The sequence below is a fragment of the Bombus pyrosoma genome, linkage group LG9 (genome assembly GCF_014825855.1).
Source record: "Bombus pyrosoma isolate SC7728 linkage group LG9, ASM1482585v1, whole genome shotgun sequence".
NCBI classification, from domain to species: domain Eukaryota; kingdom Metazoa; phylum Arthropoda; class Insecta; order Hymenoptera; family Apidae; genus Bombus; species Bombus pyrosoma.
In genome coordinates this window covers 8,466,193-8,489,971 of record NC_057778.1, presented here as the reverse complement: position 1 = coordinate 8,489,971, position 23,779 = coordinate 8,466,193, and the positions used below count along the sequence as shown (strand labels likewise).

Sequence of the window (23,779 nt, the reverse complement as noted above, 5' to 3'; positions counted from 1 at the left end):
ATGATTGCCCGTTTACTAGTTTCCCCCAGTACGCCTCTCGTTAAGGTCGCTGGAATAAGGCAAGGTTGACTGGCTCGCCTTCCCTTGGTTTCTAATTATAACTCTCTGTACATTAGCTATAAACGCCGCGATTATATACGTATTGCGAAGAGACTTACATCGACCGGAAGTGTCGCTTTACCTTGGCCTTCCCTAGATTCACTCAGAATATCGTCAGCAGTTCCGTACAATTCCAACAAAAAGGCAAACTTTCGATATCGAAAATCAAAAGGCAATACTGTTCGTTATAACGCTTTTACGAAGTGTACTATCTACCAACGTCGCGTGTTCCACGTTCTTGTACCTATACGTTCAGATGCAGCTAGTAGCGTTGCAATTAACCAGTGAGCTGGGACGTGACAAATTTCCAGAGTCGTTGTTTTACCATTCGGTCGATATCGCGTCAATGCTGGTCTTTTTACGTATAGTTGTTCGGTAGTTTTCGTACGGCATTTACACGAGTTAAGTAGCTGGTTACGTGCCGGTTATTTATTCGATGTATTCACGATTAATTATCTGGTGTAGTTGGCGCAACGGAAAGTGGCTTCTCCAGCAAGTTGGCTCGCGTCTATTTAGAAAGCGCGTCGACGTGAATCCCCTCTTGACAGGGGAGACGCGTTACCGAGCAACACGCAACAGAGTTATGGCTCATTTAACCTGCTACTGGGGAGCTGGATGAAGGGCTTCGAATGCAAAGCTACGGTTAGAATAAAGTACCGGCTGAAAGACGTAAAATACACTTCTTTTGCATTTAGAAACGGGGTATGACAGAATCTTTTATTCCGCAATTATTAGCATCGGTTAAAGGCGTAACGTGTATCCTACGAAGCAAATCTCGAAAGAATAGAACAGTCGTCTTACTTAACACTTTTTTTCATTTTTTATATTTCTTCAAAGTTCTTCTGCGTCATATTTCTATTCCAATTTATCTTATCCTACTCTTACATTCGGCTATCTGTTACAAGTAATTTCGATATCACGTAATTTATCACGCAATCTAAGACATATAATTATTTATCAAGGAAAATTAGGAACCGCGATAATAATCTACGTTTAGTAGGTTGAAAGGGGTAAATCGTGTTTCAGACGAATTTTGCATATTTTGCGTTAGAAGTAATAGGGGTAACGGGGATAGAACAACGTGGCGCGTTGCGGATAACAAGTCTGGTTCAAGCAGGGAGAGGACTATAACTAATGCTGGATGCGCGCACGTCGCTCTTAAATTACTTCGTCCTAAATACTTCATTGGCATTTTGGCCAAGACTCAGCATCAGATAAAGACACATTACAACGATGGTTACCCGTATTCAGACCATGCTGGGATTTAGACTGTACCTAGTTTTGTAATTAACGATACGCCGTCGCAAATCTACGTGATCAACTCGTTCTGCTTGCAATCCGGGAATGTTCGACAAAACTAACAACAAAGAGCAGATCTATATTTTAAGCCATCGACATAGCGAACGTTTTCAATTTTTGGAAAATATGATTGCTATTGGTGAATTTAAAAAATTCCGATGTTGTTACGTCGGAAACGATAAGGGAGGGACAAAAAAGAGGAAAAATTCACAGCTTCGTGAAAAACGAATATTTGCAAATTTGTTTTATCAAGTTGCGAGACAAGTGCCGTGCCGCGCGTGATTTGTGTAAATTTACTCCACATCCGAATTTAAAGGTGAAATTCATTCTCTCCAATTCTTTTTTAAATGAAGTGTTCATTTAAGAAAATACTTAAAGTTACTCCACAGGTACGAACTAAATTTGTTTGATAAGTTAATTTTCGAATTCTTACACTTCTTTATGTAGTAATTAAACGTGAAATTACGACGTTCAATTAAAAGATACTTTAAATTTAATCTTTTTTCTGTTTTTCCTTAATTTTTTTTATTTTTTTATTTTTATTTTTCTTTTTTTGCTTTTTTTGTTTTTTGTTCTATTTAATTTGTACTTTACAATTTGTACAGCTGATCATTAAATTCAATATTGCAGGACTTGTCGTGTGAATGGGAAGAAAGAATAAGAGAGAGTTTACAAGTTTTTAAGCTTTCGTTAGTTTTTACTCACTAATAGTCTTAACTAAGAATATATAATTCAGTACTAATATATACAGAAAAATATAAATATCTACATAAAACTGTATATACAAAACCATACATACAAAACCATACATACAAAACCATACATACAAAATCATACATACAAAACCATACATACAAGAATTATTATACATAGAGAAAAAGAGTCTGGCAAGAGTAGCGATTATTGGGGATCGAGGTATCCCAACTCCAGCCAGTATGCTGCCATATCTCTTGCGGATTCTCCCGGCTCCCGATCCAGCAACAACCTTGCTGTTATTGCTTCTCCTGGAGAAGGATCGATGTTGACTAGGCTCCCTGTCCGTCTCAACATGGTAAATTGAGCCACTCGATGTCTCTTGGCTTGGTTCGGTTGGTCTCGTACACCCGGCAGGACGATTTTTCTAGCCCACGGTGCCATTTTTGCCAAATTTCGTGGCAACAACCGTATTGAACTGAGACATTGCTCGCTTTCCAATCCCCAATCAATTAGAAAAACGATGTAGCCAGTCATGGTCCGTTCCAAAAGGATGGCTCTTTCCCAAGCGCTAGCATCCTTAAAATCTGCCAGCACGGCGACCAGCATGCCTGCTCTCAAAGTTCTCGCCTTGGGAAAGTACTCCATGGGATGCTCCATCATCTCCAAATTGAGTGTTTGGGTGATCTTCGGACATCCAGCCAAACGGACCCACATGGTGGTAAGTGATTCGACTCGAACCACCCGGACAGGAACTCCTTCTCGGAACCGATCGTTCGTACGTTGCAATATTTCCATGTTGTACAAGTCGTCGAAAAAATTTCGAATGTCAATGTTTGACTGTACTGATCTCCCTACTTTACGTGTCTAGGTGAGACGATGCTCTGACTCCGCCGGGAATCGGAACCCCTTTATATACCTAGGGGGGCTACACCAGCGACCTCGATTATTCATTCGGTCATCGTTTGAACTAAACTTTCGTTGTACTTCGTTAAACATCGTTTGAACATTTTCATTTGTCTTGTTTCACACTTCTCTTGTCCTCGCAATGTTTTATAATAGTGTTAACAATATATACAGGCAGAATATGTAGTCTGTTTTTGATACACCAGTGTCAGATATCAGTTGTTGCTTTCCGTTAAAATAAATATGCCATTATTATACGCTCTTTTTAACATGCCGAACTGCATCCTTACAATATTTTACAATCTTCAACTTAAAAATGTCGCTAGAAAATAGAAAACAAAGAACAGTTTGTTACAATTCCGAAACAGACTCGGATCACTATAATATACAAAATATGAAATGAAAAAATTGCATATAATTTTTTATAGAATTATCTGACATGAAATATAAAATAATGTGGTGTAAAAATAACATGGAATTACGATAAATAATCTCATAAAATACAAACTGTACATTATTGGGAAAAAGTGTTTCAGATAGAACTTGTCCTATTTCGAGAGGGCCATCTGATCATGGTCGCAGATCTTTTCTAGGTGGATAAATCTCCAAGACTCGAGGATGATCTTTGTTTTTGTAAATAGTACGATACATTTTTTAGACGCGATTCGATGCAGTTTTTAATTCTCTACACAAGAGTATACAAGTACTTGATGTGAAAAATGATTAGTTTAACCCGTTGGCCTATAACCACGAGCGAGACTCGTGATAAGGGATTTGTGCCATAAGCTAAAACCATGAGTCTGACTCGTGGTAATTTACAAATTGTTAGTGATTCATTATCCACTTTGAAATAATAAATTGTTTTTGTTAACTGACCAGTTGATCATGATTTCGCCCTAGACGTCTTAAAAACGCTATTCGTCCTCAAACGTTGTTTATTATTTCACAATTCCTTTTGTAGCCCCTAAATCATCATAAGAAGTATACATTTTGCGCCAGTTCGGGCACACGGCTGAACAGATGAATGACACAGCGCGCGACCGAACTTCTTGCTTGCTATGACTCGCGCGATAGGCAGATAACGCGTAGGCCAAGGGCGTTAAAAGCATAACAAAAGCACGAAAGTTAGTTTTATTCCAGACGTTCGTTACTTCTATGTATCACTGCTTTGATAGTATTCCTGCGTTCTTTTGTTCTTGCGATGCTACTTTTAGTGCTCGAGTTTTCTTTGAGATACCAAAGCATCTCATTTAATAGCATCTCAGTGGAAACGGATAGATACATGTATATGAACCAGTCTTTGAAATAAGAGTAAAGGGAGCTGTCGGTCGAGTATAAATAAATAAAATGTCTTGGGAAAAAGAAGATACTTTTGAGTATGAAATTGTGAAAAAGGTATACGGGAAAAATCATGACGGTACAGCTGGCAAAGCACCAAGGTGAGTTAAAAGTGAGCTGCAAAATTGCCGATGTGAAAATGTGATATTACATAGTAATTATACAAATATAACCGGTAACGACATTTCGATGTCGTTGACGAAATATCGTCGTTTCTATTAGAATTTAATTAAAAAATATATTTTCTAAACGTGAATTATATCGAAAGGATCATAAATAAAACAAAATAGTGATAAAACAGAATTTTATTTAGAGGCTATTTCGGTTATTTGCATGTACATGCATTTCCAGGCACAAATTTTTCGTTGCTTTACCGTTTTTGCTAATTTACGGCTTTTTAGTTGTTCACCTCGTGGTTAAAACAGTGAGCTTTGATCGTATTAAACTTCCACGCTTTATGTTCTTTGTTACGTTTCCATGATTTTTTTTTTTTTTTGACGTTTTCTCATATTCGAAAAGTATTATAAAAATTTGTACGAAGATACGATAGTTTCGAATTATAAATTAAAAGATTCAAAAAGCAAACATTGTATCATACATGCACCGTATATTTCCATGATGTAACAGTGTTATAAAGTATCGGCAGGTTGGTTGTGTTACACTCTGGTTGTACACACATGCAAAATATAGTAGTTCGATCAATATGATACCGAACTACGAGCTACGCATTTTAATGCTATCTTCTAAAGCCTTTACAAGTAATCATAGTTCGTGCTGCAGAATGTGATGAATATCGAGAAAACTGAGCGGCTTACGATTTATTCCGAGATTTCTCTATACACGAAGGCGCAAATGAAATTGGAATGAAAAGCGAATAGGGATCTAATCTTGTAATCATTATAATCTCGTCTTGTAATCATTAACGTCTTGTATAAATCAGATAACGAAAAGAGATATTGAGCGATTAGAGGTGGCAAGTATCGAGAACAATTAAATGAGAATATCTTCTTATGCTTACGGCGAATAACACGGAGGGGAAACTCGACACTGCGAAGTTCGCCAGTTTAACAGAAAATGGAGACAAGCGTGTACGCATAGCCGGCGGTGATAGACGCATTTCAACGGTGCAACGCCCGATTTTGTACTTACTGGAGGCACGGTTGTTTCAAATAAATCGCACAACAGGCTTCTCTCGGTATAGGTGCGTTCGATTCAACCGTGTCAGTGTTTTCGAAAATAAAAAGATGAATCAGACGAATGCACCAAAACGGAAAAATGGTATATCGTGGGTGAAATGGGAAAGAGGAAAAATAAAATTCGTCTCTCGATCTGGTCAAAATAATCCTTCATTTCTACAGAAAGATTTTTCCAAATAAATATATCTGACCCGTTTTCAGAGTCATAACAATTCCGAAGAATTAAACAATCGGAGAGATTCGTTGGAAGAAACGAAGAATCTAAAATGCATGAACTATGATGCATTTTATACGAATCTGTATTTTTGTCTTTCCATCTGCGATAAATTTGAGAAATTTCGTCAGCATCTTCTATATATGTATGTATTGCTTTCTCTCGCGTGTCTTCTCGGGTAAATGAAATGCTCCATGAGTCAGTAAATCGGTAATTTACATTGAAACAATAGCCGACCATAGAGCAATGAAAGCTAATTCAACTGGCACGGTTCGTGGTGAGCTTTGATCTTCACAGTTTGTTCGTTCATTTTCCAGGTAAACGGATCGTGGAGCCTGCCTGGCTTTGTCTGTGACTTTTACATCGCAATGGACGTCACGTGCAGTACCAGTTCCATCTTCAATCTCGTAGCAATCTCGATAGACAGGTGAGCGTTCTTTTTCGCAGAAGAGCAAGAAATAGTTCGACCCTAATTCTTTTACCCCAGCGAATTCTACGAATCGATCTTCGATGTTTCGTCAGCTAAACGCTATAACGCTAGAAAGTCTTATTTTATCGCGCTCAAACAATGTAACGAAAGTCAAATCGCAGCTCGTATGCATAAATCGAATTAATTTACGAAACCTTTAACGTCAAGAAAAAAGGAAGAAAGAAAAGAAAAAGTAAACGTAAGAATAAACAGAGATATTAATCGTAATTTGTAACGTTCTTTCAATGTAAAATACGATTTGCTCGCATTGCATTTGTTTCACACCATTGCAGGAAAATTGCGCAACCGCGATAGCTGAAAATGCACCGAAACTCGTGAAAAAGGAAGTTGCTGATTTAACCAGTTTACGTGACACGAATAACAGACCAAATACGGAAGACGAGGAACTGAGATTTGTTCCGTGATGCTCGAAATGAGCTGAAGTCGGGAGAGTCGGAGTTAATTTCTATTAATCAAATTTCGACAGGACATCGAAATAACTATCGTCAAGTCGACGTAGAGGTCAAAATGATCGATCGAGTGGTTTTCGCTGTTCTAAGAAATTTACGATTTAAGATATAGTAACGCGACATCGTTTACGTTTCATGATCGAAAATGCACGTATAAACCCGATCAGTTTTGTAAAGTTACGAAAAGCTTATATTTATTATAGAACTTATCAAAGTTCGTAGATATCAAAGCCACGAAACGATATGATTTACATTTTCCTCGTTTCTTTCCTCTTTGTCGCCTCCTGGTCTGACACAGTATTAAAAAGCTAAATCATAAATTCCGATCATTCAGACCGAAAAGAATTTCGTGGGACCGCGTCGTAAAGAGTCTAAATGGAAGCGCATTCGTCTAGAAATAGTACAGCCAAATGATTAATACGGAGGTTTTTCGCATTTGCATGTTAAAATATACGTGTCGTGATGCAGAAAAATGGCTGCTCTTTATTAAAAATCTTTCGACGATTTCCATAAAGTCGCAAAGTCTGAGTCTATCTATCGCTCGTCGTCCTTTTCCGGATGAATTCCCTAAAACAAGCGACAATTTAGCGATTTAATTAATCGTTTTCTACCGACATTTCCGTGCGACAGAATTTGACTTTTCCTCGTCGCAGAAGAACCGTAAGCGTCTAAAAAGTATAATATTTTTCCGAGATAGAATTATTCTGATACAGATACATCAATCGGAATAGAAATAATAAATTGGACAATGCTGTCGGGTGGATGCACAATGTTAGCGGATCCACGTTGATTTGCGGCAACGTAATGCCCATCAAGCAGGGGACACTGTACGATACACGAAATGAATTTGAATTGCAGATACATAGCAGTGACCCAGCCGATAAAGTACGCCAAGCACAAGAACAATAGAAGAGTGTGGTTGACGATACTGTTGGTCTGGGCGATATCTGCCGCGATCGGCAGCCCGATTGTTCTCGGCTTGAATAACACCCCCGACCGAATACCGGACCAATGCCTCTTCTACAATGCAGACTTTATCATCTACTCGAGCCTATCCAGCTTCTACATACCTTGCATCATCATGGTGTTTCTCTACTACAACATATTCAAGGTAAATATTATTGACAGCAGTTGGTTTAAAAATAATCGATAGCAGAGATCGATAAGGCCCGATCGGTGTTGCTCGAAAATTAAGTAAGCATCAAGAACTGTCAGGATGAATGCAAAACTGTTTATTTGCTCAATTAACCATAACATATAATATTGTCGGCCGTAACACGTAAAACTCACCAAATTACGTAGATATTAATTTTAACGCCATATGGAGCAAAGTGTTCCGTAGATACGCTGGCTTTTGCGATTACGTTGCGGTTAATCATAAATACGGCTGCTTCGCTATTCTACGCAAACCGGAATACATAAACAATTTCGTTTGCATGATTGCTTCCATTCGTTACGATATTAATTTCCGATGACGCGAAATATCGCGGTAATAATTGCGTAAAACAGATTTCAAATTCAACACTTTATAATTCTATATTCTGAGAGCCCCGGCTGACCGGGGGCTTTGTACGACCGAGATTTGTTATTTCTCAGTGGAGCCGATAAACAATGGTATTTCAACAAACAATGTATCGATTTCATAACAAAGAATAGTAAAAAGAAAAGCGAAGAAAAGAAAGCAGGAATAGAAGGAAGAGGGATATTTTCATTGCAATTCGAAGAACAACGTATGGTTTGTTTATTTCTTATGGGGTTGCAAGACATTCGCTATGAATATATATGTATACGTGTATAGTTATAGTGATTTAACATCGGAGAAGAAAACGATACGCTTCGAAACGCCGATATGAAATATGAATCTCTTATATTCAGCTATAACGCATTCATAAAAAGTTCTGTTTCTCAACTTTCATCTAGCAACTGCGAGTAAAATTGTCTAATACGCGTACATTATGATGCTGTGTATCCATGTGAGAAATATTTCTTATATTTCTTATATCTTTGATACAAGCGTCGCGATAAATCTCGCTGTTTTGATATGTATAGGTGATAACAGGTGTCATGCGTTACCTGTCTTGTACGCCATCGGAAGATTTATTTCACGCGTTTGTACCGGTTACCAAATTTATGTTGAAACAGTGATTTTACTTTACCGTTTCCAGGCACTGAGAAACAGGGCGAGAAAAGCAAGGGCCAATAGAAAGCCTAACTTGGGCGACATAAAACCGGGCAGCATAATCGAGAACATCGCGCATACGCGCAGGTAAGCCGACACATTCGCTTCGACCGTTAACGTTGGCATTCTTCACGAATATACCAAGAATTTTCTAGGAATTCCACTCGAACCGCCGCTGGTTAAGGGAGAAAATGGATGTAAATTCTTTTGTTAAATTTCTGAAATTAGCAAGAACATACGACCGTCTTATACGCTTGAAAGCTTAAAGAATTTTTATTATTTCTGATGTTAATTACTGCAAGAACAGAGGAGATTTTAATAAACGATCAATTACGTTTTAAAATCGTGTTTAAATTCGTCGAAAAGATCGAGGGAGAATCGAAGCCGATACTTCGTTGACAATTTCTTGATCATTCCATAGCATGTATTTCATTTGCATGTATCACTCTGTTGCACGTCCTATCGTACAGAGACAAATGATGAAATTGCGGTTTCATAAGTCATACTTGCATTTGCAACCACGTCCTTACCAATTTGTAGAACGTCCCCAGTGCGCGTTGTACGAACGTGCAATTTCGAACAAAGGAGTGGCGAACGTAAATAAGAATTCCCTTTAGAAAAGGGGAACGATTATTTGACAAAGGGACGATAGCATCGAACCAGTGCTGCCTTTTAATAGTTTTCAACGATGTTCACGGTAAACAAAACGTCTGTTGGTAGGCTGCTAACGTCTCAATGGGTAGTTGAATGTGTGTAATTTCTCGGCGAGGCACGGATATAACGAATCGATATTCAATTTCTACGATTTCGCGCGTCAAAAGATCAAAGAAGGTTGTTTAAATAGAAAGAAATAGCTACATATATTCGCGAAGGTGTCGCAGAGCGACAGCCGGTCGTCGCGTCGCGAACAGACAAACTGGCTTCATTTCGAATGTGTCGCGTGTTCCTCGCGCGAGTCATTTTTTTCAATTTCCCGCGTATAACTCCTGCATTCCAACGAGAGACGATTTCTCGCGAAGATTGGCGCGCTGGCGAGAATATGTCACTAAAGGAGGAAAGATGGCGGTGAAAAGAAAGGCGTGTAGAAAGGGGAAGAGCTAAGGCGTAGTTGAGCCTGGAGCATCTCCGTATAATACGCTTTTCCCGCGCGCAGCTTCATTTCCGTTGTCCCGGGGTCGGCGTACTTGCCTTGAATAGCCAACAAGTTCGCCTCGATTTAATTGCCGGCTTTTGTACTCACCTCTTCCTAAGTGTCGTACATTTGTTCATCGATGAGAACCGTACAGAAGGTACCGTTGTCTTCCTTTGCCAACGGACTGAAAGGCACGTAGTCTTGTTTTCCGGTGAAGATGATTTAATACCTACTTCGCCGTTTTTCTTTTCCTCGAAAGGAAAATACTGGAGTGGAATCCATCTTGCGAACGAGTGGCGAAAGATCGCGACTCAACTTCTGCCACCCGCGCTTCGACTTATACTTTCAACTATATTTCAAGGCTGTATGTCGCTCATCAATGGAGCAACAAAAGCAAGAAGGATTTTCGAGTTAAACATTTCGAATTAATCGGATTAAAAAGTTTGAATCCACATAAAGGGTATATACATGTACGTATATGTGTACTTATATCCAAACGCAACTAGGTAGGTAATTTGCAATGGTATTAAAGATGTGACACATCGGTTGCCTAATTATTATTTATAGGCTCCTTCCAGGTTCCCACGGTTGCATAATACCCTGTACAAACACCATCGATAAGTTAGATTTACAATTAGATGTTTATAACAACAGTAACACGGTTTGGCTATACGATCGTATCTTTTCCCCCGAGTCCCATGCATTCAGCGTAATCTCAGGCCTGTATTCAAAATTCGCCCGATACTCCACCCTTCCCATACGCTCTTCTACTCCTGTAGATTTTACCCCTGTATCGTTAACATTAGCGTCGACATATCTTTGTACTCATCCTGATTACAAGATACAAGTAGTTCCCTTTCTTATTATCCTACGTATCAACGTAGATTACTACAGTCAATGACTATATTGAAACGAACGGTAGATGATTCGATTGTTTATAAATTTAGCTTAATTCGGAATATATCAAAGCTTGAAAACTTTCCAATTCGTCTGTGTTTGTTACTCAGAGGGATTTCGGAGAATAGAATTAATTGTCTCTTCTTCTCGCGAAATTTTTTTAAGACGTCGTATCGAACGTATCGATGAGGATAAGGGCGGAGAAAGTTTCGAGCAAACAAACGCGTTGAAGTTGGTGGAACTATCGTTTAGATCGAACCGTGAATCGCCAATCCAAGTTCTAACGATATCGAATTCCCATAATCCGATTACTGGGAGTACGCGGCCGGTTGCGAATGTTCATATTAATTCACGGCATGAAATTAGTTAATAAGTTTAACTTGTAACCACGCAGTGTGCTCGCGATAATGGATTAGAAGTTACTCGTAATTCGTTTCGAACCGTACCGCAAGATCGAACAGGTAAACGTCTGCCGCAAAAGTAATTCTAAATTGCTCTCTTTCGATAATTGTATTATCGGTCCGATCGATCGAAAGCGAGCCAGTTGAAATATCAAAGGTTCGAGCTTTTCCCTCGTCAGAAAAGAATTACTTTCCGACTTTCATTTTAGCTGAAACGCAGCCGAGGATCCCTGTGAATCGCGAAGGGCACATTCAACGAAGTAAAAGCTAGGTTCTTTGTTCGTGGCAAAGTTCCGAACGAAGTCGCGAGCGCAAGCGTAGTCGCTTTGTGCATGATAGATTAACTTTTCCCCTTTGCCGGATTAACGCCGCGCGTCGCCGAGGAATACTAAAAGCATGCTAAGTGTAGAAGCTTTTTTTTAGAGGCTTTTGACTAAGATCACGTAGTGGGTATTCTGTGGCAAGGTTTGCGGAGACGGCGTTGGGAGCGGCGGCTTTCGTGGCTCCTGGCATGGAAGAGCCGACGAACACCGCGTCCGGGAGCAACGAAGACGAGGACGAGACACCCCTTGATCCTGTTGTGGTCATCTCGAACGATAAGAGCACCGAGTTCTTTTTGGCCACTGTCGTCGAGGAAGCAGCGTAAGAATCCAATAAAATTTTTCGATCGCCCGCAGTGCAGACGAACGTTCGCGCTGTACAACAACGCGCTGTTTCGTAAGCTTCTCCTCCCTTTCCCTAACAACTCGTAATTAATAAGTTTTACCGTACGGCAAGCAATAAAAAAGATATGTATAACAAGTAGCAGCATAGAACGGAGCATAAATATTTTTAGGAGATGGTAGAAAAAACACAACGACGTACAATCGAGGTTCCGCCTGCCTTACCGAATGAAGAGCGGGGGCGTTAAAAGTTACTCGAGCAAATTAACGAGACTAAAAACAATGGCGCGAGAACAAAGCAAGAACCGACTGAAATCAATTAGCATTCAAAACCAACGACGTAGAACGAACAAAGGAAAAATACTATTTTACTGTTCATTGGAGGGAATGAATTTTCTTTTACTTCGAGGGACGAGAGTCGATCTAAAGTTACATCTTAATTGACTAGTTAATTCGCGAATTAAGATAGTATCGCGCCTTACATGGCACTGTTTTCCGCTCGAGCATCGCCTTTTTCTTTTATAATTCTTCCGGCTGGCTACTTTATCTTCGGTCATACGGGATGAGCGATCTTGTCTGAGATGAACGAGCGGTAAAAGATAGGGATTGAATTGTATCTTCCGCGTAAGAGTCGCATGAAAGGATGCTTGAATTTTTTATATTGCCTACGAGTCGATAATTCATTGGCGTAAAGAATTACTCGCCGACACATTCGATAAAAATAGGAACAAAACACCGATAAACTCGGTCCACTGTGAAATCGATTCGTTTGTTTGTGGAGTGTCCACTGGTCCAGCAAGTTGGAGTAGTAACTGTATTGATTGAACGCGGAAGACGCGGTTTCGATCGATACATTCGTTTGCGGTAACAAAACGTAAGTAAAAAAGAAAAAAGGCGGGCAATCGCGATCGGCAGAATGGAATAGGTAACGAGTAGATAGGAAGAACGATAGATGATTCGATTTCTTCGTTTGGTCGTGCTGAATGCGGCACACTGAAACCATATGTACCGCGTAGGTATATCTATGCAGGATTTTCGACTCACGTACAAGGATCTGGTTACGATATACGTCCGATGGAAATTCGTTGTGCCGTAATAATTCTGCGATACACCGACTAATGGTAAGATCGATATGTACCTATCGATCAATATGCACGGGAATCATGCTGCATGCACCAATGTCTTTCGAAACTAATCGCCGAGAGCGACTGGCATCCATGGTGCAGCAAGTTTAATTACATAGACAGATTCGTTGTCAGCCGTACATGTAGCCGCGTGGATAGCGCGTTAATACACGGGCGTGTATTGTTCGAACAGTCGAACATTTCGAACGAGATGCCATTACAAGAAGTAATTTCTCGTTCGTGTTTCGTTTTCGGCAATATAGGCGAACGTTCGTCCCTATAATCATGGTACACGAAATGCTTTCGCTCGTAGGTTCAGAGTTGCAAGCTGTGACGGGATATGCTAAACCTGTATCGTTGGAATGCTACTGATACTCGAATTGCAGTTGTCGTTTCAGCGCAGTGGCTCAAGCTCAACTGGGTGGAACGCAGAACGTCAGAAAGGATTCTGGATATGACGGTGCAGCGAGCAGCACGGTGATTCACGAACCGTTAGAAACGAATTCCAGTCCCAGCCCGAATCCACGAATCACCTCAGCTCCGTCGTCCTCCACTTCTTCGTCGCCGCCTCCGAAAAGCGCGGCGACGAGCCAAGCTTCGCAACCCAAGAAGAACGGCGCTGAAACGAACAAGCAGGAATTAAAGAGGCTCAAGAGCGCCGGTTCTCTTCTCCCTCTTCAACTTGGACGAACGCCAAGCGTCTTGTCTGGCACGTCTACCTGTAAGAAGGACAAGAAAAATGCCGTTTCTGGCTCCCGGTTTACAATATACAAAGCCAATAAGGCGAGCAAGAAGAAACGAGAGAAAAGCTCCGCGAAAAAGGAGCGTAAAGCTACGAAAACGTTGGCTATTGTGTTGGGTACGTCCGGTCGATTATTCTTCCTTCCTATCGCCCGACAAAAAGGAAATCTATTCTCTTTTACAGGTGTCTTTTTAATTTGTTGGCTGCCGTTCTTTACCTGCAACATCATGGACGCGATTTGCACGAAGCTGACAGCGAACTGTCAACCGGGTGTCACTGCTTTCATCGTGACCTCTTGGCTAGGCTACATGAACAGCTTCGTAAATCCCGTGATTTATACTGTGTTCAATCCCGAATTTCGCAAAGCCTTCCATAAATTGGTCAGCTTCTAGACAAATTACAGCATTTAAAGTCGCGTTTATCTTGAAAGCAGGAACAACGAGACATCGGACAATCGAACAGCTCAACATTTGTTCCAGCTGAAGGTATTTATCGTATTCGCAGACCTCTTTCGTAGTCGCGCCGTTTTTCGTAGGTAGACGTTTAAAAACCAATAACTTCCTGTGGCTCATTCTACCGAATCGTGTTTAAATTTCGCGACGGACTTGAGAAACATTAGCCGCGCCGTCACAAATTGCAACGTAACGAAACTAAATCGAAGCTTTTTACGAGTGAGAACGGAATTACATCGCGTACTTTTTACTCGTTGTTTATCGGAAGTGCAGATCATCGTTAGTATTCTCAGCACCCTCACACCCAACTATCGCGCGATTTCATTGGTCGATATCCCGGCGATATCACACCGGAGGCAACGTGCATCGATGTTAGAGCTGAATTACCAAATAAATATTTAAGCTAACGATAAGTAGTCGAATAAATGATACACGAAGTAATCGGAAACGAGCGTCAAGGTGTTAGAAACACAACGACGTGCTTTATGCGTTGAACGCGTTCAAATTCGCGTTATCCTACCATTTCAAGTAATCTAGTTGCATAAATAAAACAGAAGCGCGAAAAGGAAAGAAGGGAATTCCAGTAGATATATTAAGACGATAAACATCAGGTCAAAACGTAAAATCAATGGAATGCGTGTTTGAGCGAAAACACATTATACGTATATGTACTTTGTCGGATATTAAATATACCGTGGCAGTATTATCGTAGCTCCTAAGGTGTAGCAATATTTTTTGGCTCAAAGCAAAGGAACCGTATTGTCAGTTCCACGACAAACTTACGCGTTCTGTACACCTGCGCGTCTAATCGAACGTCTTTGTACTATGTACGATTATTCGAACGAAGCACCGTTTCCTTCGTATCGTTTCGAGATTCTTCCGTCGCGCCGTTTCCTTTGTCCTTGTAGCATGCGAGAAAATCGAAGAACAAGCTTCCGAAATTCTTGCGTCGCGAGTCATGAATTATACGCGAATTTTATAAATCCACGAAGAGGACGATGGTTGTGCAAGCTTTGGGATCGTGTTTTTCGATTCTCCAAAATTCATTCGTGCAGAAAGGGAAAAGAATTCGAGTAAGAAGTCTGTCGAACGTGTTCGATGCATACCGTACCATCTCTACTTGCGGATCTATTTTATCATTTAACACCTAGACGAGAGAATTGCCATATTTTTGAAATATTTACATACCCAACTATATACCGAGTTACAGGATTTAAAGTTTATATGATATTCCGCTCACGAGAGGTTCCGGAAGATCCGTTTTTCGTAGCAGTCGCTTCCCTTCGATTCCCTCTAGCGTTTCTTCAAAGTGAATTGTTTGAAATACGTTGAAATTATTTGCACATGTACTTTTTTTCTATCGAACATTTTCACGTTACGACGTCATTTGTTCCAATTCTAGTAAAAAGTTTATGTATTATCTTCGATGTGTTAACCGCGTGGAACGTTCGCGTTCAACTCTACGGAAACGAAAATCGATAGCGGAAGGCGTCCGCTTGTTTTTGCCTCTCCCCTGGCTTCGAGAGCCCAAAGGAATTCCTCGTAAAGATGGCCATTGTATGCTCATGACGCGTTCGATAGAATCGAAGAAATAACGAAACACAGTCGATGCATGCAGAAACACCTGCATCGGCTTCGCTTCGTGTTCCATTTCCGCAAACGTTTTTAAGGTTCCCGGCGTCCGAATTTTCAAACATATCAATACAAGTACGAAGCATGATATCTAACCGTATACTGGCATCCGAGACACGCTTATCGAGCATGTGTATGTGTGTTAAATGGGCTACGCGAAACGGAAGATACTAAATACTAGCGAACGTAAAACGTTATCGTAAAAAAAAAAAAAAGGAAAAACACTTGTTTCGCGGGACCCGCGATCCTGCAATAACGTCTACAATCAGAGCTTTTTACTCTATGAGTTCTACGAATACGTCGTATCACGTAACTTTAAACTTCCAATGTATATTTGTACATAATTAGTAGAAATTAGTAACGAATTACTCGAACTGTGCAATCGGTTGTAAGGCGATACGTATCCCTACGTACTCGATCGCCTGCTAAAACCTAGAAACACTGCAATTACTAAACACTAAGAGTAACGATAGTGTGTATCGCTAAATGCTAGGCAAACATTTAGGGAAACTCTTGTCGATGAATTGTGATAAAGCTAGGTTTTGTTACGTACATTTTACCTGGTAACCTGTTTCGAGATATTATACAATTCTTCGATAATAATTTATCGTACCGAACGAATCGTTCGCAAATCCAGTGTTTTATCTTCCAACGTTTCCGTTATTCGTCGAACTGATCGTAATCGACCGAGAGAAACGAAGTTTGCATCGGATTAGTGAGTGAAATACAGGGTTAAAATATTATACCGCTTCATTCTCGCACGAACCTCTTAATTCACGTACCTCAAACTTAAATCTCTTAAACTGGTAGCTACGTACATCCGTTTCGTAATAGAGAATCCTCGCCAACAGACTGAGAACTTTATGCCCTTTCATAATGGCGTAACGAACTTTTCACCTAGTTATTGGGGCCGGTGAAATTTAAACGAGTGCCGATTCGCGACAGATCGTGCCACGTGCCATTTTACGCCACCGCAAGATAAAAGGTACTGCTTCCGCACACAACGGTAGATTATTAATTGGCAAAGTTCCCGTCCTTCGCTCTCGGTCGTTAACGACAGTATAACAGCGAAACTTTGGATCAGCGATCTCCGAATACCTGGAAACCAGTCGCAGATTTTTTTTCATTCGCCAGAGAATCATCTTCGAGAAGGAGCACCGACCAAAGCTTTTTCCTTAATCACTTTGCGATTAACCACGACAACAGGCAGAAACTGGAACTGTATTTCCACGCTGAACGAAAATCAACAAGCCTAGCATTTTCTTTTAACGCAACGCACTTGGAAATGCATTATAAAGTTTCTTACAATCCTGCTAAGATCGCTGTATTTTTCTAACCCGATACATTCCCTTCTCTGTATATAAATGTGTATGTATTATACATGATATACGTACGCGACATAGTGTATCTGTATTGTACCAAGAGAACATGAGGATAGCGCTGTGCATCTATGTAAATATATATCTAATAGACAAAGAACGCGAGCGTATACGAACTGACTGCGAGAGGATCGATAACGTTTCCAGGGATTCTAGTTGAACTTGAATCACGGAAATTCTCGAAAACTCGTAGCAGGCCAGTTTCTACTTCGTCGAGGCGCGAGACACTAAGAATAAACACAAAACGAATATAAGTCAAATGGAATGTCTTCTAAATGTCCATCGAAAAACGAGTCGCTTTGATGAGAGAAAACTACATTTTTCCTATGACTTTCTTAATAATTATTACGAATGGTCTATACAGGGCATAGATGTAAGGGATAAATCTTTAATTTGCCGAGACTAACTATAAGCATAACAAATCAAATGGAAAAGAAATGAATATTCAGAACGCTGTATGTACCGATGGCAATACCTATACATATTCACAAGCGAATGAAACACACGGGACACATACATACACGATTAATCAGAGATAAGACAAATCGAATACATGGACACTTGTCGAAATTAATAAAATATAGTATAAATTGAAGACGAGTTTTCATTTTACAAGTTCTAGCTTTACGAAGGAAGAATATAGCGGAAGGTAAGTGGCAAGACATTAAATTCATTTTCGTATCTTTCCAGTGTAGAAAACACTTGCCTCTGCAGATTTTTAGAGATCGATAGAAGACGAAAAGTCGGCTGTCCTCGTGGTATTTGTTCGAATCAGTGCAATTCACGGTGAGAATGGTCCATGGGCCAGTGAGTACGAACGTTGGCCAAATTGAATCTACAACGAAATCGGTTCGGGCTGACTTTTACGAATATCCCTCAAACAGTGAATGCTTCCTATAGTGGTAAGAAGAAAGATATGGGCCGGTGATCTCTGAAATAGCCTGCCTGAAAAAGTACGATGGATCGAATAATGTCAATAACCCAGATAACGCACTATGTATTAATAGTATTATGTTAGAGTCAATATTGAATGAGGGTGAAAGGGATTATACGTATAGGCAATGGATTAAACAGGATTAATCAAATTGGACAGATGAAGTTGACGGAAATTGATTCAGAAGAAACGCTGATAATCTTACTATTTCTATTAACAAATATTTATTTCTATTATAATAGTAAATTAAATTATACAGAGATAATGTCTACGGAATAACACTATGAAATATTTCTCGACGTAACCTAGAGTTTCTTAAACTTTGGCAACTTGCTAGAATATTTTGTAACGCTATAAATAAACACGTGGTTTTGTACCGATTGGTCCAGTTAGCTTCTACGTTCACCACAAGCGTTGACCCAATTTTACCTACAATAAAAACGTTACATACACGATATAGTAAAATCGTTTCGCTACATTCGTAAATAACCGCATAATTCTCATGCTGTAGTTCGCAATTAAAACACATTATGGACGCTGTATTTACGACGGCGCTGTGACAGCATCGAATGGCTTTATATCGCGTTCCTGTTCGTGTGCATGTGTATTTGCCGATGGAAAGAATTCCAGCAGGTCGATGAGTTTTCGCGACAATCAGTTAATCCGTAAGTTTGGAAACATTTAAAAAGTCACTCTATTAAAATGCAACAATCGATACACGGTTTAAAATTTCTACGTGGTATAGTCAGCTATTACCAGCGAACTTTCATCGTGAATACGTAACTCGTGTTACAAGTATTTGAAACAAAATACGTTCTCGCATGCTGATGGGAAAATTTTCTTGTAAAACGAGCCACCGAACTCGAATGCACCAACTTCCCCCATACGCGTATCATGCAAGTTAGAACGTATCCGCTGCACTGGAATAGGTTTACCAATTTCTCGAGCTTCATACTGTATAAAGTAACAGGCACGAGAAATTCCGTGTTGGAAAAAATCTAACACCGCAAACAAGATGGAAATTTCATTCGAGTAAGGACTTTCAACGTTCTTCGGGCCAACTCCTCTCCTAAATCCACGCAGCTATTTGTCGAAACTTTACCTTAGAGAAAGCAGGAAGTTGATATCGCGGCAATTCTGGCAAACTTAATCCCAATTTTCCAATGTCGAGGTTCGTGGAACGTAAAGTAGGACTAGTTGAACGCAAGGTGTAATCTATCCCTCCGAAGCCGCCTAATTGTAACTGCAACCCTGTACAAACCACACGCGTTCTACGAATTGGGCTTTGAACGTTTGGAAAAATAAAGCGGGAATGTCGCGTTCACGAATCCGTGACGGGACAACCGCGTAATTACGTACAATCGATATACCTGTGGAATATGAGCGAGTCCTGGCCGGTTCAAACGGTCGCAACTGCCCTCCATATTGAAAATTTTCGCCAAAGTTCAAAGTTGATACACCAGTGGGAACGTCCGATGAGAGGCTGTTGGGTATTCCTGCCGATATGTCGGTGTTTATTCCACCAGGTAGACCGTTGAATGTGCTGCCGATATGATTACTCAATATGTTCGAGGACAAGCCAGAAGACAGAGGTGTACCTGGAGTGAAAACACGTGAATCATGGAGAAACAATTACATAATTTCGGTTGACAAGAGCCTTCCATGAAATTGCGTACGTTCGTCGCATATTACATCGCTTGTCACGCTCGTACAGAGAATCGCTACGAATTTAGTAACTTGGAAAATACGGCTAACTAATTTTAAACTTGCCTAACCGAAAGCGATGTAATAGCAAAGAAGTGAAAAGATGGACGTTTATCTCGTATGCGGATTATTTTCCCGGCGATAAAAAGAAATCCATCGAAGTTGAAGACCCACGAGAGAGAACGAGTGGATGGAATTTTGAGAATTATAACTGAACTCGAGGCGAAAGCATCGAACAGGAAGTGGGCTTCCCAATAAAGTTGACCACGATTCGCGGCTCTTTCGCACTGGGATCTGGCAATAAAAGAGTCGAAAGATTAAATTTCTCTTAACGACGGAATCCCTGGGGGCGAGTCCCTCTCGGTCATCGAAGAACGATTTGGTCTGAACCTTATCGATTCGTATGAAGTGGCTATACCTAACGAGAGGCCAGAAGACGCGGACGAATCTTGAGGCACGAAAGCAGACACTCTTGGCGGCGTTATTGGAATGTAGTTTATCGTCTGCATTGGCCGAGAAACCGCTGACAATGTTGCAATCGGTATACTTGGGAGTGTCATCGTTGGCCTCTCGACTATCGTGGTTAATGGAACATGGTTCGCAGTTTCCGATAGAGATGATTGTTGGAAAGGTGGTACACCATGGTTCGATTCCTGCTGCAGCAGATAGCTCAACAGAGAACTCTGCAAATTGTTCTTCAGAACGCCCTTTGATTCTTCTGGAAGTATGTAATTCAATACCATGCTAGGGATCTTGTTGTTCAGGCTGTTGTTCGACGTATCTGGAAGTGCTTGGTTCAGCGGCAGAATTTGCACGTTACTTTTGATACCACCTTTCGCCTGTTGGGATAGCAGATAATCAAGCATGGACTGCTGGAACTTGTCCTTTAACTCATTGAAGGAATAATAGGGCGTCGGTGAAGTGAACGTAGTCGGTTGAAATACAATTGGAGGTACAGTTCTGCAAGAAAAACAGAAACAGAATGCATACAATTCGGAAAAATGAATGCTAATTCAATCGTGCAGGATGTCAGCTCGAAGTTCCGTGGGACGTCGTTACGACGTCCTAATAACGTTAGTTTCAGAAATACGCCTTGAACACGGTACGATAGTGGCGAAGGAGAAATCACGATCGATCATACAAGTAACGAATCTTGACAGTGCTATTACGTACTGTCGTCCGAAAGATATGATTGGAGATTCCGTGTCCATGACAGGCAAGCTAGCTTCGGTGGTCGGTAAACGAGCCAAGTTCGAAGACTGTTTCGTGGTAACCATAGAGGCTGGTATCGTAGAAATCGTTGAAGCGGATACGCTCGTGGTAGCAACGTCAGCCAGCTGAAAGCAATTACTAACTTGCATTGGACCTTTTAAGATTCGCGGTCGTTACTTCGCTCGTACGGATTCAGTTGGGAAATTGTAAAGAGGTTACTGTAAATGTTGATTAAAAGTTCTTCGAGCGTCGGATTAAACTTCATTTATTACTGTTGCAAAGAAATAACGAACGAGCCAGCAAAGTGATCGGTAAATTGTATAAGCAGAAACGAAAGACTCGGCGGAAATGTTACTAAAATGGGCACTGCGCTGTGCTGTACCGCTAAAATTGAATACGATGTCATGATGTACGAAAAGTATATTTCGCTCACCGTATCGGATTTCACGGTTGGCATTGTCGCCGTATTCGAGTGCGAATCCATTTTCAGCTCGGAAGTTGTAGATGTATGAACTTGGGTGGTAGCTGAAGTTGCGGAGGAGACAGTAGACAGTTGCCATGGTTTGTGGGTGGTTGTCGGAGCCATTGAGGGTGTCATCGTCGTGGATGCTTCCTCGTTCAATGGCAGAGCGTTTCCATACGGCGAAATGGGTGGCACGGACACATATCCAAGACCATGGTTACCTATATCAAACAAATTTTTTCTTATAACGCGAACTTTCCAAACATCTCTGTTCGAAGTATCTTTGATTCGAAGGATACGATAAGAACTCTTAATAAATGACATCAATTGCAGCCTTTCTTTCGATTAAAGTACTTACCATGCTTCAAATACTCCGAATCTCTACCAACTGAATCGACCTGTTGCTGTCCCGATTGTCCTTTGTAAAAGTCAATCGGTTTATCGTACAGGTCCGCAAATCGAAAATCATCGCGGAAAGATTGCCGGTAAGAGGAATATCGATCGTCTTGATATTCAGGTCGCTGTTCATTTCCAGAAACCGTCTGATCTTTGTTTTGTTGATTCCTAAACGGTGTTCCATTCGTAAAGACCGATGATTGTCTATGGAAGTCCGGGGCATTCTTAAAAGACGAACTGTTATCGTAAAATAGTCGATTTCTCAGTAATTCGTAATCTCGCAACAACAATCGGTCCTTGAGAGACAGTTGCTCCGGAAAAGAATCCAAATCCCGTCTATAGGGTCGATGTCGGTAAGATTGGTAGTATTGCGTTTTAAACGATGGCTCTCGAAATGAATGATGTTGCCCGTGAGAAGAAGATGGATGCCAACCAGTCTCTTGATAAGGCGGAAAATCTTCCAAGTCACTGTATCTTCTTCCTTTCTTATACGCAGTGACAGCCACAACCATCAACACGAATACGATCTGAGGGAATAAATTTACATGTAATTTTGATTATTTATATTGTCATCACTGATTAATATTTGTTATTAAACGTCGACTGATCGGTATTAAAAGCAGACGACTCACCAGTTTCTTCATTTGATCTTTTTGCACGTTTCGGAGTGCGAGAAGAAAATTGTAAGTATAACCACGCGCAAAGATAGTCTGCGGTCGATCACTGCCATCAACTTTCTTATATAGTTAGGAAGCGGGAGAAAAGCTGTAACTCGCATCTTTTCCACTGCTCCTGGTTTTGTACGTCTTCCAGATCAGGTACGAAACTGGATCTGGTAAATCATGTAGATGGACGCCTTTCTCTTTCTATGACAGGTTCATTGCCAGATATACAATGAATCTGATATATTTTCACACGTGTAACGGCAAACCTAGAAGTTTCAGTGAAACTTTGTATCTTGCTTTGCAACAAAATTAAAGATCCGAACGGGCTGCTTGTTTCATCCAAGAAGCAAGAAATTTATCATTTTTACGACGTGTTTAATGAATAACGCGTCCCTTAGGCTCTCGATAATTTACACTCGCTGTAAAATGTCCTCTTTCTGCTTTATGTTTCATAACTTTTCCTAGTAATTGTCGACATCCATTCATTTTATCTGGAACCATTCGACCTTCGATGAACGCTTTGAAACGGAGGAGTTCGCAATCGTAAGATATAAGGGTATTATAAGGTTTGTAGCAAAACCATAAAAGGTGTACGAGTGTACGTTCGTTGACTTTTAAAGAGGCAATAGAGATGGTAATAAAAATTATATGTCGACCACACTCATATATGTTCGACCTTCAATTCCGTATAAAAGTGTCGATAACTTGAAGTATAAATCCTGTTCGTTCATCTAGCCGGCTAGGCTAATAATTTTATCAATTCCTATTCAGGCACTGATCAATCGATTATGAGTTAGCTTTGAATGTATTAGTGTAGTTACCCGATTCAATTAATTCAGTGTATTCGAATATTAGCTATTAAATATTTATTATTACGAAATGGCAGTGGATTTTCAGCGCAAATGTGCGGCGCTGTGTGTGTAAACGTGTCAGTGAAAATTAAATGTAAATTGCAAGTAATTTACGGAAATTCATTTTGCGAGATGCAAGAGTGTACTTATTCATCAAGACATTGTTTTCATTCCAAATATTTGTCACAGGAATCTCAGTTAATTTTCAGAGAGAATCCATTAATGAATTATTATAAATGGTAACGTTGAACGAGCAAATAATCTCGGTGC

The 23,779-nt window shown here is 40.4% G+C and overlaps 2 protein-coding genes across 12 annotated transcripts in view; one reads left to right on the top strand and one right to left on the bottom strand.

Annotated features, from left to right (window-relative positions):
- The window catches only part of LOC122571023 (dopamine D2-like receptor), a 97,499-nt gene extending 81,336 nt beyond the window's left edge, over positions 1-16,163 (top strand). The window contains exons 3-8 of one of the 3 annotated variants that reach the window (XM_043734176.1): positions 6,063-6,172; positions 7,543-7,795; positions 8,850-8,950; positions 11,741-11,935; positions 13,466-13,938; positions 14,005-16,163. In XM_043734176.1, the coding sequence (XP_043590111.1) occupies positions 6,063-6,172; positions 7,543-7,795; positions 8,850-8,950; positions 11,741-11,935; positions 13,466-13,938; positions 14,005-14,213 (1,341 nt within the window). In that variant the 3' untranslated portion in view covers positions 14,214-16,163. The remainder of the gene's footprint in view (positions 1-6,062; positions 6,173-7,542; positions 7,796-8,849; positions 8,951-11,740; positions 11,936-13,465; positions 13,939-14,004) is intronic. The other 2 variants (XM_043734178.1, XM_043734177.1) reach the window with 2 other exon arrangements.
- Positions 16,164-17,722: 1,559 nt separating this feature from the next.
- Positions 17,723-23,779, bottom strand: part of LOC122571024 — a 20,349-nt gene continuing 14,292 nt past the window's right edge. For 5 of the 9 annotated variants that reach the window (XM_043734181.1, XM_043734180.1, XM_043734179.1 and 2 more), the window contains 7 exons: positions 21,956-22,520; positions 21,568-21,818; positions 21,096-21,259; positions 20,341-20,882; positions 19,589-19,816; positions 19,321-19,469; positions 17,723-18,229 (listed from right to left, as the gene is read on the bottom strand). In XM_043734181.1, the coding sequence (XP_043590116.1) occupies positions 18,179-18,229; positions 19,321-19,469; positions 19,589-19,816; positions 20,341-20,882; positions 21,096-21,259; positions 21,568-21,818; positions 21,956-22,520 (1,950 nt within the window). In that variant the 3' untranslated portion in view covers positions 17,723-18,178. Of the gene's footprint in view, positions 18,230-18,425; positions 18,648-19,320; positions 19,470-19,577; positions 19,817-20,340; positions 20,883-21,095; positions 21,260-21,567; positions 21,819-21,955; positions 22,521-22,625; positions 22,925-23,779 lie in introns of those variants that run through there. The other 4 variants (XM_043734185.1, XM_043734187.1, XM_043734186.1 and 1 more) reach the window with 4 other exon arrangements.